General features: G+C 44.8%; 2 protein-coding genes across 4 annotated transcripts in view; one reads left to right on the forward strand and one right to left on the reverse strand.

The window, feature by feature from the left end:
• Nucleotides 1-1700: 1700 nt before the first annotated feature.
• ccn6 (cellular communication network factor 6) lies at nt 1701-9345 on the forward strand. 2 transcript variants are annotated; one of them, XM_083642817.1, is made up of 5 exons: nt 1701-1789; nt 3368-3650; nt 5900-6145; nt 7027-7220; nt 8400-9345. In XM_083642817.1, the coding sequence occupies exons 1-5, from the start codon at nt 1742-1744 to the stop codon at nt 8679-8681; spliced, it is 1053 nt and encodes a 350-aa protein (XP_083498943.1). In that variant the 5' UTR covers nt 1701-1741; the 3' UTR covers nt 8682-9345. The 2 variants fall into 2 exon arrangements, with proteins under 2 accessions (XP_083498943.1, XP_083498944.1); XM_083642818.1 differs by having other exon boundaries at nt 7048-7220.
• Nucleotides 9346-9403: 58 nt separating this feature from the next.
• The window catches only part of tube1 (tubulin, epsilon 1), a gene marked incomplete at both ends in the record, with an annotated part of 45914 nt that continues 38064 nt past the window's right edge, over nt 9404-17253 (reverse strand). For both annotated transcript variants that reach the window (XM_083642831.1, XM_083642830.1), the window contains 5 exons: nt 9404-9562; nt 10471-10645; nt 11866-12006; nt 13376-13516; nt 15833-16005. In XM_083642831.1, coding sequence (XP_083498957.1) covers nt 9404-9562; nt 10471-10645; nt 11866-12006; nt 13376-13516; nt 15833-16005 — 789 coding nt within the window. The remainder of the gene's footprint in view (nt 9563-10470; nt 10646-11865; nt 12007-13375; nt 13517-15832; nt 16006-17253) is intronic.

The following is a 17253-nucleotide window of genomic DNA, read 5'->3' on the forward strand; positions in this document are numbered from 1 at the left end:
GCGTGCTGTTATAGAGCGGGTGGAGCGTGCTGTTATAGAGCGGAGGGAGCGTGCTGTTATAGAGCGGAGGGAGCGTGCTGTTATAGAGCGGGTGGAGCGTGCTGTTATAGAGCGGAGGGAGCGTGCTGTTATAGAGCAGAGGGAGCGTGCTGTTATAGAGCGGAGGGAGCGTGCTGTTATAGAGCGGAGGGAGCGTGCTGTTATAGAGCGGAGGGAGCGTGCTGTTATAGAGCGGAGGGAGCGTGCTGTTATAGAGCGGAGGGAGCGTGCTGTTATAGAGCGGAGGGAGCGTGCTGTTATAGAGCGGAGGGAGCGTGCTGTTATAGAGCGGAGGGAGCGTGCTGTTATAGAGCGGAGGGAGCGTGCTGTTATAGAGCGGAGGGAGCGTGCTGTTATAGAGCGGAGGGAGCGTGCTGTTATAGAGCGGAGGGAGCGTGCTGTTATAGAGCGGAGGGAGCGTGCTGTTATAGAGCGGAGGGAGCGTGCTGTTATAGAGCGGAGGGAGCGTGCTGTTATAGAGCGGAGGGAGCGTGCTTTTATAGAGCAGAGGGAGCGTGCTGTTATAGAGCGGAGGGAGCGTGCTGTTATAGAGCGGAGGGAGCGTGCTGTTATAGAGCGGAGGGAGCGTGCTGTTATAGAGCGGAGGGAGCGTGCTGTTATAGAGCGGAGGGAGCGTGCTGTTATAGAGCGGAGGGAGCGTGCTGTTATAGAGCGGAGGGAGCGTGCTGTTATAGAGCGGAGGGAGCGTGCTGTTATAGAGCAGAGGGAGCGTGCTGTTATAGAGCGGAGGGAGCGTGCTTTTATAGAGCGGAGGGAGCGTGCTTTTATAGAGCAGAGGGAGCGTGCTGTTATAGAGCGGAGGGAGCGTGCTGTTATAGAGCGGAGGGAGCGTGCTGTTATAGAGCGGAGGGAGCGTGCTGTTATAGAGCGGAGGGAGCGTGCTGTTATAGAGCGGAGGGAGCGTGCTGTTATAGAGCAGAGGGAGCGTGCTGTTATAGAGCGGAGGGAGCGTGCTGTTATAGAGCGGAGGGAGCGTGCTTTTATAGAGCGGAGGGAGCGTGCTTTTATAGAGCGGAGGGAGCGTGCTGTTATAGAGCGGAGGGAGCGTGCTTTTATAGAGCGGAGGGAGCGTGCTGTTATAGAGCGGAGGGAGCGTGCTGTTATAGAGCGGAGGGAGCGTGCTGTTATAGAGCGGAGGGAGCGTGCTTTTATAGAGCGGAGGGAGCGTGCTTTTATAGAGCGGAGGGAGCGTGCTGTTATAGAGCGGGTGGAGTCTTGTAGCATGCGGAGGGAGCGTGCTGTTATAGAGCGGAGGGAGCGTGCTGTTATAGAGCGGAGGGAGCGTGCTGTTATAGAGCGGAGGGAGCGTGCTGTTATAGAGCGGGTGGAGTCACAAATCGTTCACATATTTAACTTATAGGATGATGATTGCTGCCATATAAATCTAATAGGAGTGTGCATACGTGGGTCTGTAGACTAAGAATAAACAAGTAGGCAGGACTTGAAGGCCTGGGAGCAGGCGAGCCGTTGAAGACAAATATTTCCCCTTTGGATCGCTAAGCCAAGGAAAGGTGTGTTTGGAGAGGAGACAGAGGGGCGCTTTGTGCCCCTCTCTCTCTCTCTCTCAATCTCTTCCCCCCTCTCTCCCAGTCCCCCTCCCTCAATCCCACCTTCCTACCGTGTTGTGTCCTCCCCTGGCTGCTTTCTCCTGGAGCTCACAGTGATCTTGAATACTTAAGAGATGCTATCTCTTCTCTGCCGCTCCCTCCTGCTCATCTTTGCTCAACAGGTAAGTGCCTTTGGATTTCTTTTCTATTCTAAAAGAAACACTTGTGTTTGCTCACTTGATACGACGCTCAACACCTGCCTTTTATGGAGAAGCAGGAAAAGGGCTGTTGAAAACACCATTGAGATGCTATGTTGTTCCTAAGATTAGAGCATCAGTTATTCATCATTTGTGTTTGTCTAACATTGAGTTCATGGCTTATTTGTGAAGCTGGGGTATTTTTCAGAAGTAGCAGTTTCATAAATAAGCATTTTCTTTTTTCAATAAATGTATGGAATATACTTTTTTGCTTGTTGGGTAGTTCGTGGTAATGTTTTTTATATATATTATTGGGGTAAAGGTTATTCCTGGTCATACGTTGAGTATTGAGTACCGGTATTTACTGTCAGAAGAGGAGCCAGGTTTGAGGTCTTTGTATTTAAAGGTTCCCTGGGTCCGTTTTCACACCATGAAATGAGCTCATTCAGTAAACCTGGCAGAAAGGCTTCACATTTTTGGCATAACCCTCAGTGACCCGTGGAAGCAGTAAGTGGTCAGGGGAATTGGAGGACAAATGACACCATGCATGGATGATTGCATCATAGCAAATACCTAAAAGAGTTTATTAAGTTTACATAACTACACACTAGAATGATTATGCTTGTGTGGTGCCACCACCTCGGGCAGTTTCTGAATATGATTCTAAACATGACTCCTTTTCAGAGGGCTGCTTGTTTATGTCGGCACTCAGGCTCAAAGTGTCAAGCACTTTATTCCAACATGGCTATCTAAACAGAATATATAAAAATGCTTCTGTTAGAACCTTTATTTAAAATCAAATAAAACGGTTGTTTGTGGGAGTGATGAAAACATCTACGGTAGTTTGGTCAATAACATTTTTTAATAACAAGAACCATAAATCATCATAAATTAATAATAAATGTGATATTGCATATTAGTGTATCTGAGGTAACTTTCTCTTAACCGAGTTGCCCATTCATTCAGTTCCGACATGAATTTTCATTTGTACCTTGAGCTGGACTTGGTTTCAGTCTTGATGGAAAAACCAACACTGAAAACAACTTTAAAAGTCACTCTTTTACGTGATCTCCTCTCTCTCTAATGTCAACTAATGTTTGACACACAATATTTCCCAGAAGCAGTTTAGTAATAGTACAACCTGAGTGTGAGGGGTATGTTCACTTGTGGTGTGCATCCCCCCTTATATCCGTCATTTACATCAGTAAAAATGTCAAAGTTTATTTCTTTTAATTATTTATTTATTTATTTTCTTCCTTTTTCCCTTTTTCTGTCTTTTTCTTTTTGTTGTTGTTGTTGCTGTTGTTGTTGTTGTCAAGGTTGACAGTTTGTTGTATGTTTGTGTAGCCCGATGTGGGGCCAGCCTGACCTGACCAAAGTTCGGGCCTGGCTGAAATGCATTAAATAAAAAGTATTAAAAAAAAAGTCCAAACCAGAGAAAATTACCTCAAATCATTGAACCTATGGTCTTATCTGTCTGAACACCAATAAAAATGGGGATCAAAAATTTGATTTGATTGGTTTTCAACCCAACATAAACAACGTCCCTTATCCTCCCACCAGTGCTGCAGCAGGGCTCAAAACCATGGGCAGCAGCTGGCTCCTCGAGACGGGCGGGCTGCCGCTGCTGAGAGGCGGCAGTTCTGCCAGTGGCCCTGCAAGTGTGGCCAGAAGACCCAGTGTGCCCCGGGGGTGAGCTCCGTGCTGGACGGCTGTGGCTGCTGCAAGAGCTGCGCCCGGCAGATCAGAGAGCCCTGCAACGAGAGGGACGTCTGCGACCCGCACAAGGGCATGTACTGCGACTTCTCAGCCGACCAGCCCAGATACGAGGTCGGAGTCTGCGCTTGTGAGTGCACGGAGTCTCGTCTTTTGTTGAATGAGTAGTGTGAGCTGTGCTAAATTAAAACAGGGCTCCTACACATTTTCCATGTCAACGTTATGTAGAGAACCTTCATTTCTTTACTGTATCTGAACTAGAGTTTGGCCAGTGATCAATACGATGTATGCTGATTGTGATGGGGCAATATAATTGTCAAATTGGCTAAATCACTGTACAGCTGAAGACAAAACAAATATTTTCAAAATTTGAAATAACAGTGAGTGTACATAAAATGTGAATATGCCGTGTACTATGTACACTGGGACTTAAGAGTATTTACAATAACTTCCCGGTCATTCAATAATAGTAACTCAGTGATGTCCTCAAGAAACAAATGATTTAAGGTACTAAGCAAGTGGATGGGAGAGTCCTTGTAGACACATCTGGATGTAAAGGCTCAAACAAAACGTGTCATTACTGTCAGTGGAACATCTCCCGGTTTTATCTCCTAATGACAAAACAGATTAAAGACGGATCCAATATTAGCGATCATAGTAATAATATAGGCTATGTTACTTCATTTTAAGGGTGGGTTTTCAAGACTCATCAGTAGCAACACAGAGAAGAATCATCTTAAAAACTCAATTCTACTCCTTTTGTTCAAAGACAGATATTTGCATGAATATAATTTTCAGGCATAGGGTGGGATCCACACAAAAAAGGGGTGGAACAATTCTTCGGAGTCGATTTATATTCCTACGTATCGTATCGCTCGAAATGAACCAATATCGTATCGCAACCACGTGCTGCGATACTTATCGTTGTTAAAACCTATCATCGTTATAGCAGTTCTTTCATCAGACTAAGTGAGGTTTATTGGCCAAGTAAGTTTGTACAAACTTATGATCGATTTATTATTGAGCTGATTTGTCAGGGACCGTGTGCAAAAAAATAACATTGATCTCAGAGAGAAAAGATGCTTTGTACCAGATTATAGCAGATTGCTCATTTTCATCTGCAGTCCACTTCCAGGATGGCTGCCTGTAACCTAGCAACCATTTGTTTGTACATGGCAATGGAACAGACGACAGTTGTGTTGATATATATGATCAATATATCAACAAAAACATAACCTGCTGTCTTATTACTGGCACTTGTAAGCAAGTCCCAGTAGAGTAGTAATATTCTTTGTCATTGTTGGATCTACTCTACCACTGCATAGAAAGTATGCATACTGGAAGAAATAGAACTACACAAACATTTCATGCAAGGCCTGTATTTTTGACCAAAAAGTGACTGTATCAATTTCAAGTCATTGAGTCATATTGTATCGCTCTAAACGAGCCAATATCATCCTTGTATCGTATTGCAACCACGTATCGTGATACATATTGTATTGTTGTTAAAACACATCCTTAACACCCCTATTGTTTTTTACGATACTGCCATCAAAAATAATAAAATGAAATATCAAAAAATTGTTGAAAAATTAAAGGAACCACCGCAACACTGAGAATGACTTACTGATATTTATTTATTGTGAACAACGCGTTTCGCGTGCAGCTTCATCAGGTCCACAGAAGTGTTGCGGTGGTTCCTTTAATTTTTCAATTTATGCTTTTCCTGCAACCGACCAGCACCTGATCTTTCTACTGGCTGTGCACATGGGAATCCTCTCTTCATCAAAAAATAGTTCTTTGTTACATAATCTGATTAATATGAGAACTACACATTGCAGCAGCACTTTCTCCCATTTTCTCCTTAATTGTACTTGGCAAATTCCCCCTGCTGTCCCGGTTATTGCTCCACCCCCTCTGCCGATCTGGGGAGAGCCGTAGACTAGTGCATGCTTCCTCCGATACATGTGCAGTCGCCAGCTGCTTCTTTTCACCTGACAGCGAGGGGTTTCACTGGCAGGATGTAGCAAATGGGAGGATCAACACTATTCCCCCGTTTCCCTCGCCCCCGAACAGGTGCTCCGACCGACCAGAGGAGGCGCTATTGCAGCGACCAGGACTCATACCCCTCCAACTTGTTTCCGACCCGCAAACACGGCCAATTGTGTCTGTAGGAACGTCTGACAAAGCCAGAAGTACCGCTGCCGGGAATTGAACCCGGGTCTCTGCGGGTGGTACATGTAGGCGAGTGCTTTTACCGCTCTACACTACTAATAATTAAAAAAAAAAAAAAAAAAAAAATACTCAGAACTCAACAGTGCTACACTGGTGGCATTGGGGTAGTACCAGAGCCCTGAGATGTCTTCCTCCTTCTTTCAGACATGCTGGCAGTGGGCTGTGACTTGAATGGGGCGCACTATGAGAACGGACAGGCCTTCCAGCCCAGCCCCCTCTACAAGTGTATGTGCATAGCAGGAGCCATCGGCTGTACGCCCGCCTTCACCCAGAAGCCCGCTGGCCTCTTAGGCCCCGCCCCGCTGATGGGCAACATGCCAGCCGGCCTGCGTAGCGGACAGAGCTCCAGGAAGCAGCAGCAGGATACAACCTACATGGCCATGCAGCCAGGTGTGTGTTTGTAGAGAAAACCTGTGGAGAATCGCCAGCTTGTCTGGCTCGGAATGCTAATTGCTGTCAAAGTAAAGCTGGATAGAGAAGGGGAGAGTGGGCATTTCATGACTTTGGCACGATGTGCAGAGAGAGGAGTGAGTGTGGTGGAGCACGGTGTGCAGAGAGAGGAGTGAGTGTGGTGGACTGTGGTTAGTCAACCTAACGCAGCAACACAGAGGGATGGATGGTTCCAGTCATAAACGCTCACTGAGATGGGGGTGGGGGTGGGGGTGGTGGTGGGGTGGGGTGGAGGACTCACTTTTCATTAAAAGCACCAAAGATCTTACAACTTAACTTTGATGTATTTTGACCAGGTTTTGCTTCACTTGGAATGCAAGCCAATACATGTGCCGGTTGCCTGCAACTCTGTGATCCTTCTGAGCCTGGCTGGCATAACTTGAATTTAAACTTAGCAAAGATAACAAACAAAGTGTGATTTAGTATTCATGAACCGACACCTACACCAGGAAATTGAAACCATTTTTAAAGATAATTTCACTCCAGCTTCTGTCATACTGTATGTACTAAGTGAAAGCAGAGTTCTAGGTGGGGCACTGTGTTCAAATGTAATGCCTACTTCCACTGGGAAGCCTAATGGTCCCGGTATAACTATTGGCTTGTTTTAGTAAGGAGCACAAGGGAAACATTTAGAGGTTCCTTGTCGTGTGCAGCACAAAGTTAAGCCACTTGTGGTGGTGGTGGGTAAGACCAAGTATTTTAGGGTCTTTGCGTTCATTATGAAGCGGATCTGTACTCTGATTGGCAGCGTGGTGGCATACAGAGCAGGTCTGTGTGCAGGGTGTTGTTGACACAGTGCCCTTTAACTGTAATACTGAAAGCTTACAGGGATCCTCCTTTAGCCTGGAAGAAGAACTGCCTGATCCAGACCACTCCCTGGAGCCCCTGCTCCAAGACCTGTGGCCTGGGCATCTCTGTGCGCGTCAACAACCACAACGGCAAGTGTGAGATGAGGAAGGCTCGGCGCCTGTGTCTGCTGCGGCCATGTGAGAAGAACCTGCTCAAGAGCATCAAGGTGACTAACTATTCCAGAACTACTAGAACGCCTGTAAGTGGTCATTTTGACCTCTAGATTCCAAACTCTATAATCTCTCGTGATTAATACCCAATTGAGAGCCCGACCGATATATCGGTCTACCGATGTTATATGATATATCGGTATCGGCCGATATGTTGGCCGATATTTTTGTATTTTTTAAGTTATAAGCCAGCGTGTATATTTGATATTTTTTCTTAACTCAAGTTATATTATATATTATATTATATATTATATATATATATATATATATATATTCTATTCTATTTGTGTTTTTCTATTTCTAGTTATTTATTATCATTATTAAATTCCCAGTGAAGTTTACCGTTTCATTGCACCGATGTAATTTTGGACCATAAAGTTGATTGATAAGTCATGTCAAGTCATATCTTTGTCAAGCCATTTTTTTTACTCCCTAATATCGGTATCGGCCAAAAAAATCCACTATCGCTCGGGCTCTAACCCAATTGAGAGATGAACGCATTTATTGTGTTGAGATATCTTTTGAAAAGACGGAATAACACAAAAATGTTCATTTTAACAAGTTTAAAGAAGTGCCATAATGTGCATTTTTAAAAAGTGCCAGAATTCCATAAACAGTACTAGTAAGTGGTCAGTTTGACTCTATAACCTCTCATGATAAATACCCAATTGAGAAATTAATGCATTCTTGGTGTTAAGAGATCTTGACAAAACACCAAAATGTGAAAATATTGGGTAAAAAATAGGCCTGGGAAATTCATTGAGGTCAAAATGACCGCCTATGGACGTTCTAGGTAAAAATGATCATATTTTCTTTGCCTTTTGTGTACTTCATATAAAAACTATTTTCAATAAAAATACAGACACTTTTTAGGAAAAGCCAGGTACCAGCAGCATTGTAGGCTATTTTTAATTCAACAAAGTTATTGCACATATAAATTTCAAAAAGGTCAAAATGACCGCCGTGCAGCATTATAGTGTTAAAAGTGTTGACAGGTCTTTGCAAACACTGATGATTGAAATGCGAAACAGAACGCTGCCAAAAGCAAAACATTGGGTGCTGTGGGAATGAAGACTCCTGCTCGGGATTCAAGCAGTTAGACGTATGCATCTTACAAGAATGATGACGAAATGATGTCTGTATAAAAATTAAAATAATCCCTCTCCATCCTCCAGATGCCAAAGGGAAAAACATGTCGGCCAAAGTTCCAGGCAAAGAAAGCGGAGAAGCTGACACTCTCTGGCTGCACCAGCACCAAGAAGTTCAAGCCCACCTACTGTGGACTCTGCACAGACAAGCGCTGCTGTGTACCCAACAAGTCCAGCATGATCACCGTCAACTTCAGCTGCAAAGGAGGCTCCAGCACACGCTGGAAGATGCAGTGGATAAGCTCCTGCGTGTGCCAGAGGAAGTGCAACGATCCGGGCGACATGTTTAACGACCTGCGCTTCCTCTAGTGGAGACATCCAGGAACAGCGCAGACACAAACGGAGCACTAGCCTTTACTCTGGCAGCCTGTGCGAGGAGGACTGAGCCATACTCATGCTTTGGTGATCAAGTTCTCCTAAAACAGTGGCCATCTGCCTCTAGGCAACTCAAAAAGGGCCGAACCCGAGACATCAAACCTCAGTTCGTGAAGAGGAATGTCTGGGATGATTAGATAAATGAAGGGAAACAGTGTAGTTATGACAAAAGGCTTCATGGACCATGTCTTCAGGGCCTGCGTGTGCACTAGCAACATGGGCTGTGGCTAACGTAGTAGCTGTAATAGCAACATGGGCTGTGGCTAACGTAGTAGCTGTAATAGCAGATGTTGACCGATTCACAGTGTCTCAGTAATACTTTGGATGTCGGGAAGCCCAGTGAATAATATGGCCTATGGATTAAGTTAAACTGCTTCAGTATTCTCATTGCATTTGTCCATTTCATTATCACCAGTTGCAATCTATTTTTTATTTTTTACATGTGGTTCCTGTTTGTTTTGTTTTTTTCACAGGTGGAAAAATACATTCTGAATCAAATCATAATTTAGACTCACAATATTGAAATATAACTTATAAAAAAATATATACAAAACATTTGGTTGTATGAAGTCCTTTTTGAGAAACAATTCCATCACTATACAAGCAGACGACTGACAGGAACCAACACAGGGAGACTGACAACACAGAGCGGACCTTCAGGTGGCGATGGTGAGTCTGGGTGCGTCGGGCATGAGTCTCCCCTTGGTGGCATCCAGCTGATGATACTCCTCAATCAGTGAGGTGAGGGAGGCCACGGCCTCTGAGAAGCAGCTCTGCTCCATTCCCTCTACATGGAGGTAGTGATGTAAGTGAGCCTAAACAACAACAACACATGACCCAATGAGAGAGGAGAATGTATAGTCAAGTCACCCAATGAGAGAGGAGAATGTATAGTCAAGTCACTCCATCTGAATACCAAACAAAAATGAGCAAAGTATTTCGAGCGATAATCTGATTGGGAGGGATAGAGACAGTCGGCATGTCTGGGAACGCCCACAATAGATGCTGGGTTAGCTGGCTCAGCCTGGCTGGGGGCATGGTCAGGGTGGGGTAAAAAAAACGTTCTATACATTCAGCAAAGTTAGAATTTAGCTGCTAGCCCAGCCCAGGCAGACACGATCGGGGATTTAACTCGTTTGGTGGGTGTGTCAGAGGTAGGGTTGCATGATTAATCAGAATTTCATCGTCATCGCAATATGAACATGCCCAATAAACACATTTCAACAAATAACAAAAATAATTTTATTGACACATGCCATGCATTCACATTCAGCATCTGATCGTCAATTTCTTCGTGTATAGAGACACTGCATGTAATAGGCCACACCCATCACGGGGGAAGAGCTCCGTTCATTTCCACACACCAGCGTAATTTTCCTTGAATTAAACATAGCTAAAAGCTGTTGTGTGGTGGGCTGCGCAGAAAACAAATGTAAAAAATCGCCAGTTAAAGTTTTTTTGTACTCCTGAGCAAATCAAGGAAGCCATTGAGAATTGGCGAGAAGAAAAATGTGGATCTAGCTGTCAAGAAGTAAGTTGGAGTGTTCATCTTCCGTATATACGATCTTTTGGTGCAACACGCAACCATGCACGTGACATAGGAGAACGCCAGGATTGGAGAGGAGTTTGTGTTTTCCCCCGTCTTGGGCGTGGTTTCTGAATGATGACGCGTTACGCAGTGTCTCTATGGCATGAAAACATAGCCGACGACCCTGAAACGAACCTTCTTCCTGTAGAGCTTGGTGAAGCGTTCACGGAGATCCATGAACGTGGGCTTCACACAGGTGTTGTTGGCCAGGGCGAGCAGGGAGTGGGCGTGGCCGACGGGAGGCACTGAACACAGGCCCGTCTTCCAGCCCTCCTGGTTCCACGACACAAAGGGCAGCGAGGGCCTGAGTCTGGGGGCGGGAGGAAGCATTACAGTCAGTATAATATATATATATATATATATATATATATATATAATCTCCTGTGATAAAACCACACGTAATGCTACAAAGAGCACCAAAAATGATCCTTCACTGTATTACCGAATGGGCCTAACAGGCCCGGGGGCCCAAGAGTGAGTTCAGGAGGGCCACAACCCCAGAGCCTCATAGCAGGGCCACCATGTATCATTCCCGGGCCTGGGACGAAAGGATCCCTTAGGGCCCCCAACCCATTTTTTTGGACAAAATGTTCCATAAGTTTCGGGTCAATTAGAGGGTTATTGTGCTTTTGCCATTTGCCGATTTGGTAATCTATTGAGTGGCTGAATTTGAACAAATAAGTTAATTTGAGAGCCTATTGAGATACAGGGTTCATATCAGGTGGCTGTGCTGTAAATCCTATTGAGATGCAGGTGAATGTACAGTATGTCTTAGTTATTATTCTGGCCTTGTTGTGCATATGCAATATGCAATTGTGCATATGTGCGCAGTGAGGGGGGGGGGGGGTCCCTTTCATGCGTCCAGGCCCAGGGGCCCGTCATGTCATAATCATCGTCATGTATGTTCACTCCTTATGAAGAAAAGAGCCTGCCACCTTCTTTCAGTTGCACTTAAAAACGACTTGATAGCATTCTAAGTCTTTCTTACTGGACCCAATTAACGAGCTAGCTTGTGAGGTACCTGTTATTTCGAATGAAGGAATGCTAATAATGCTAACATTATGTTTTTCACTAACGTTAGGTGTAGCAGTGGCACTATATTTCAGCACAAAGCATCCTGTTAAGATTAAATCCTCATCTGCTTTGTGTATACAATGCCAATGGTGAAATACTGCTGCAATACGAAAACAAACAAAACAAACAAAACGCACTAGTAAATCTGCCAGGTGTATTTTAGTGGGCAGTATTTAGCTCCTGATTTACACCATGATCACACACAAGACCTGTGCTCTCATACTCTCATGTAGCAGCTTCTGTATGCAGGAGGAGAGGTGGGAGCTGAATGGGCCAGTCATGAAGCACTGCTGTGGAAACGCCCCAAGCTGAATGGGGGTACTATTTAAGAGAGGGAGTGGGGAAGGTCATCTTTGGGCCTATCAGCATGGGGGTAGTGGCACCTTAAGGCCAACTGTCTGCTGCGTTGGTGAGCTTGGCTGAGTGGGTGGGAGGGAGGCTGCATGCCGTTCTGACCTCTGGATGTTCCGGCGGAGGTCAGACACCTGCACGTTGCCCCTCACCATGAGGGCGCAGGCCAGATAGAGGCTGTGCTTGGGGTCGGCTCGGATCAGCTGGTGGTCTTTACTGAAGGCGTCGCTGAACATCTGATCCAGTCTAGAGGGCGCAGAGAGAGAGAGAAGACAGCTCGGTGACGGGGGGAGAAATTCAGTTTCTGACTTGAGACTTGTTTTGCAAGATGTTACATGGTGGTTACAAAGGAGTGCTCAGTGTGGCGAATACTTTGTAAATAATATTACATCTTCATCAGTGTCTCAAATAGTTTGTTTGATGGAGGACATACAATCTAACACCACATTTACACCTGGTTTTTAAATGTGACCTTTATCCGGATAAGTTATCTAGATGTTATCCGGATAAGGAAAAATGCATGTTAATGCAAGGTCTAAACGGCAACGCATCGTGATCAGGATGTGATCCGATCTCCCTGACCACATCTGGAGGTAATGTAGTCTGGCCCACATTGTGTTTTTGTGTCTTTTACACCCCATTTACACCTGGCTTTTAAATGCTACCATTATCCAGACAACTTATCCGGATACAGGTCGCATTTAAAAACCAGGTGTAAATGGGGTGTTAATGTTTCATTTTGAACAGAATTCGGCTTGGAAATCTCTCTACTGGCTACAGTAACTTTTGCAACGGCCTTATAGAGACGTCAGTGTCTTAGCTGTACTTGAACGAGGGCAGTATGGGAGAAAGGATTTTTTTTTTTTTTACCTTTATTTATCCAGGGAGTTTTTGCTGACTAGGCAATCTATTTTTCTGCACTGCCTCACTTCACATTCATACAGTTGCACACATTGACAAATGGGAACTACCCAGTATGACCACAGTCTCCTAGTGTCGACCACTGAGCAGCTCCAATGGTGCATTCCAGGGTCAAGTGGCTCACACAAGGCTACCTTGACAGCTGTTGGGGGAGGGGTGTGTGTATGTAGGGGTGTGTGTGTGTGTGTAGGGTGTGTGTGTGTGTGTGTGTGTGTGTGTGTGTGTGTGTGTGTGTGTGTGTGTGTCCTGGTGACATTCCTGGCACCGCTAAACTTGAAGCTACCAAAGTCAGGCAAAATAAAGAAGAAGCGATGTGCACTGACTTAGTTACATTTGTTTAAAGAGCCTCTAAAGTCGTGTTTCAAGATGTAAATAAAATACTCTACTTTAAATAAGTTGTGTCTAATGGTTTTTCAACACAAAAAAATGTAAAAATATATGGGGGGGGGGGGGGGGGGTGAGAGAGCATGATGTATGAATGGGTGAAGGGGAACAGGCACTGCACTCGTATGGACAATGTTGTTTTCTCATCAGTCCATCAAAAGACAGTTTTGTAGGGTAGATTCTGCACACGACTAATCAGTGGGGGTATCATGACGTGAGATGAGATGGAGCTGCCTTGTCATAAGCCAAGTGTAAAGGGAATAGTACAGTGTGAGGTGAAGATATGTGCACAGCCAGCCAGAGAGCAGACCTTCTGGTGGGGATATTGACATCTGCCAGTGTGTAGAGAGGGGTGAGACTGGGCACCAGATAGTGCAGACGAGGAAAAGGGACCAGGTTCATAGCAATCTCGTTCAGATCCATGTTGAGGGAACCGTCAAAACGAGCTGAGCTGCAACAGAAAATAAACATCACATGACACATAAGGACGTTGATACAGAGGAAACTGTGATCATCAGGACAAAATGTATTGGTAAGAGTCTGGCCTGGTATGGCCCGTTCAGGACATAGACACAACTGCATGAAATAGGCCACGCCCACCACAGGGGAAAGCTCTCCATTCACTTCCATACACAATGGACAAGCCACGTTGCAGAACGAAAGATATTGTCATCTACTCTCCCTCCCCAATTTCTCTATTTCCCCACCCTAGCTGCACTACAACCTACACTACACCCTACACTACACTACACCCTACACTACACCCTAGCTGCACTACACCCTACACTACACCCTACACTACACTACACCCTACACTCTACACTACACTACACCCTACACTACACCCTACACTACACCCTAGCTGCACTACACCCTACACTACACCCTACACTACACTACACCCTACACTACACCCTAGCTGCACTACACCCTACACTACACCCTAGCTGCACTACACCCTAGCTGCACTACACCCTACACTACACCCTACACTACACTACACCCTACACTACACCCTAGCTGCACTACACCCTACACTACACCCTAGCTGCACTACACCCTAGCTGCACTACACCCTACACTACACCCTACACTACACTACACCCTACACTACACCCTACACTACACCCTAGCTGCACTACACCCAAACCAGGCATGTTCTGTGTACAATCTTTCCTTGTATTGACGGCATGTTTCTTTGTAAGCAAAATCAATGTCCAGACTTCCTGTGACACGCCTCCAAACTTCCTGTGACACGCCTCTTTCCCAGCTGGGGGTCTCTGATAACTGCTGCACAGCACTTAGTACTATTACCTGGTAATATTGAGCAGCAGTACTATTACTAGGGGTGTGCTGATTAATCGTTTTTTAGATGCATCGCGATGAGTCACGTGACGATTAAAATCGTTTCACAATGTTCGATTATCGATTTGCAAAAAATTGAATTTTTTTTTTTTTTTTTTTTTTGCTTTATTTGCAAAAAATACGGTATTTCGCCCGGAAAGCAGTTCCTTAACTGTAAAATGAGACCAAAACCGAAGTACTGGAAACTGGAATCACTGAAGAAAGCATGCAGGGTGGCTGTAACATGTGATGCGTGGACTTCAGTCGCAACTGAAGATAATGGAGGTACATTTGTTTGTTTACTTTAATTAATGGATACTGACTACCTTGCTTAAAAAAAAACCTGTTTGGTCAAAAAGATGCATCGAAAATCGTGATTAATCGTAATAATCGTTTAATAATCGAATCGTAGCACCCTTAATCGTAATCGAATCGAATCGTGAGGTGCCTAAGGTGGCACACCCCTAACTATTACCTGGTAATATTGAGCAGCAGTACTATTACCTGGTAATATTGAGCAGCAGTACCAGGGGTGGTTTTAGCATCAGAGCTTTGGGTGGGCTCAGCCCACCCAAAGGTCATGGACCACTGAACCCCTAGGGGGGTCCGGGGGCATGCCCCCCCAAAAAATTTTTTGTACAGTTTCAAGTAAAAATGGATCAAACTGGCGCACTTTGAGATCAAAGACTAGATCTATGAAGAACTACACACATCAATATCTTCTTTACCGTTCTGTGGTTTTACAGCGATGAAAAAATAATTGTTTCCCTATATATATTCTGCATACAGGTTACTATATGGTAGAATTATGCTTGCATAAATAATACCAAAATCACTTCAGGGGAGTTTCAAGTAAAGTAACATTTTGCTTTGTAGGCAAAACAAAAGTAAAATTAAATCAAAAGGGAACTTCCTAACTTATTGGCTGGAATAATATTCCGACAAGATAATAATATACTGTAAGCACTAAAGCAGGAGTTTGCAGTCAACTAGTTGAAATTAATATGTGGCAGTATTTGTGGGGGTCAAAATCTATGTAGGGTGTACCACCACAAATAGATCAGTGTATGGGAAACACTGACTATTAAATTGTGTGACTAGAAAGACACCAATAAATCTGAGAAAATGTACTTTAATTTTGAACAACAGCACTACAACGGTGGCATTACAAATGGTATTATGAAATTATTGTGGGGAAAAACAAGAATGCCACTTTTTTTCATGAACTTTAAGCAGAAAATTTAAAAATAGTTTTAAAGCAAAAATAAATAATAAATAAAGGTCATTTTAACAGAAACTGCTACTAATGACCACCATGGATTTGGAGGGGATTTTTTTTTTTTTGGGTGGGCTGAGACTATTTTTGGGTGGGCTAAAGCCCACCCAAAAAAGGCCTAGAACCGCCCCTGAGCAGTACTATTACCTGGTAATATTGAGCAGCAGGTTGGCCACAATGTTATTCATGGCATCAAAGGGCTTCTCTGTCCCACCCTGGCCTCCCTGGCCAGAGATGACGCTGCTGTCTCTCTTGATCACCGTCCCTGGCTTCCCACCGTCAGACATGTGCTTGATCTTGTTCACAATGTCGACCAATGACTGGAGGAGGAGAAGCAGGAAGAAGTCACATGTTAAGAAGTCGGTGGTATGGCTGATGGACATGGTTTCTGTTATACAGATGGAGAGACTCAGGTTCTTGAGAACCAACTCGCTTAGAAAGTTCTTCACTATTTGGGAACCGTTTCTGGGCTACTTTGACGAGGTGAAAAATGATTAGTGAGCGGTGACTAAGGTTGGGGGTGATGGACAGCTTGCCCGGTCTGTTTCATGTGGACCCCTTTGGTGGGGTCCTATGCATAATATCCCTCACAAGCACATAAGCACCTTTTGTAGCTGGTAGCACCACGTTAATGATGCCAAATGTCATTGATGTACCGTAAATTCCGGACTATAAGACGCACCGGTCTATAAGCCGCGGGACCAAAATTGACTATTTTTTTCTTCTATAAGCCGCACCGGTCTATAAGCCGCGGGTGTTTTGATGTTTAATTACCATATGAAAGGGTTCGTGCACAGAGAGGAATGTCGGGAAAGAGATCGCTGTTTGGGGAAGCTCCCATTTATTAACATTTCAACAAAACAAAACAAAAGTCAGGTCACTAATCCCCAGACAAAATCACACAACAATAGGCTATATGTGCAGCAAACCTGTAACCAGAGAAGTCAAGTCACTAATCCTCGTCTTCCTCTTCTTCCTGCGTACTGAAACCACCAAAGTCCTCATCCTCAGTGTCGGAAACGAACAGGTTCAGGGTGGCTTCGTCAACCACTCTCCTCTCTCCTTCATTGTCACTCAAAACCAACGAACTCCTCTTCGTCACTGTCGGCATCGAACAGCCTCTGAAGCCTCTGACGGCCCTCAGCGCCAGCTGTGGCGGCGTCATCCTCTTCATCCCGCAGCAGTCCAGCGTTTTGGAACCCGTTGGTGATTGTGGATGTTTTCACACTCCTATAATATTCCGTGCTGAGACAGTTCCTCCTGCTGCACCGTCCAACGCCTCACCATTGACTCATCGATGCCCAGGTTACGCGCGGCTGCTCTGTTTCCCTCTTTTAATGCGAGATTGACTGCTTTCAACTTGAAAGCTGCGTCGTGTGAATTTCTGCGTACCTTCCCCATGGTAAGTGAGAGTGTTGCTTCTACTGCTCGTCTTGTTGTGAATATTCCTTGATCTTCCTTTGTGTGAATTCGCCGAAGTTTGTGATTTTCTCCTGGTAGTCGGGGGAGGGAGTTGATGGCCGAGTGGCCGTTTGCTTACCGTAATTACCATATGTAAGTGGTCACGC

The sequence above is a fragment of the Poromitra crassiceps genome, assembly GCF_964638095.1.
Source record: "Poromitra crassiceps genome assembly, chromosome: 9".
Taxonomy (NCBI): Eukaryota; Metazoa; Chordata; class Actinopteri; order Beryciformes; family Melamphaidae; genus Poromitra; species Poromitra crassiceps.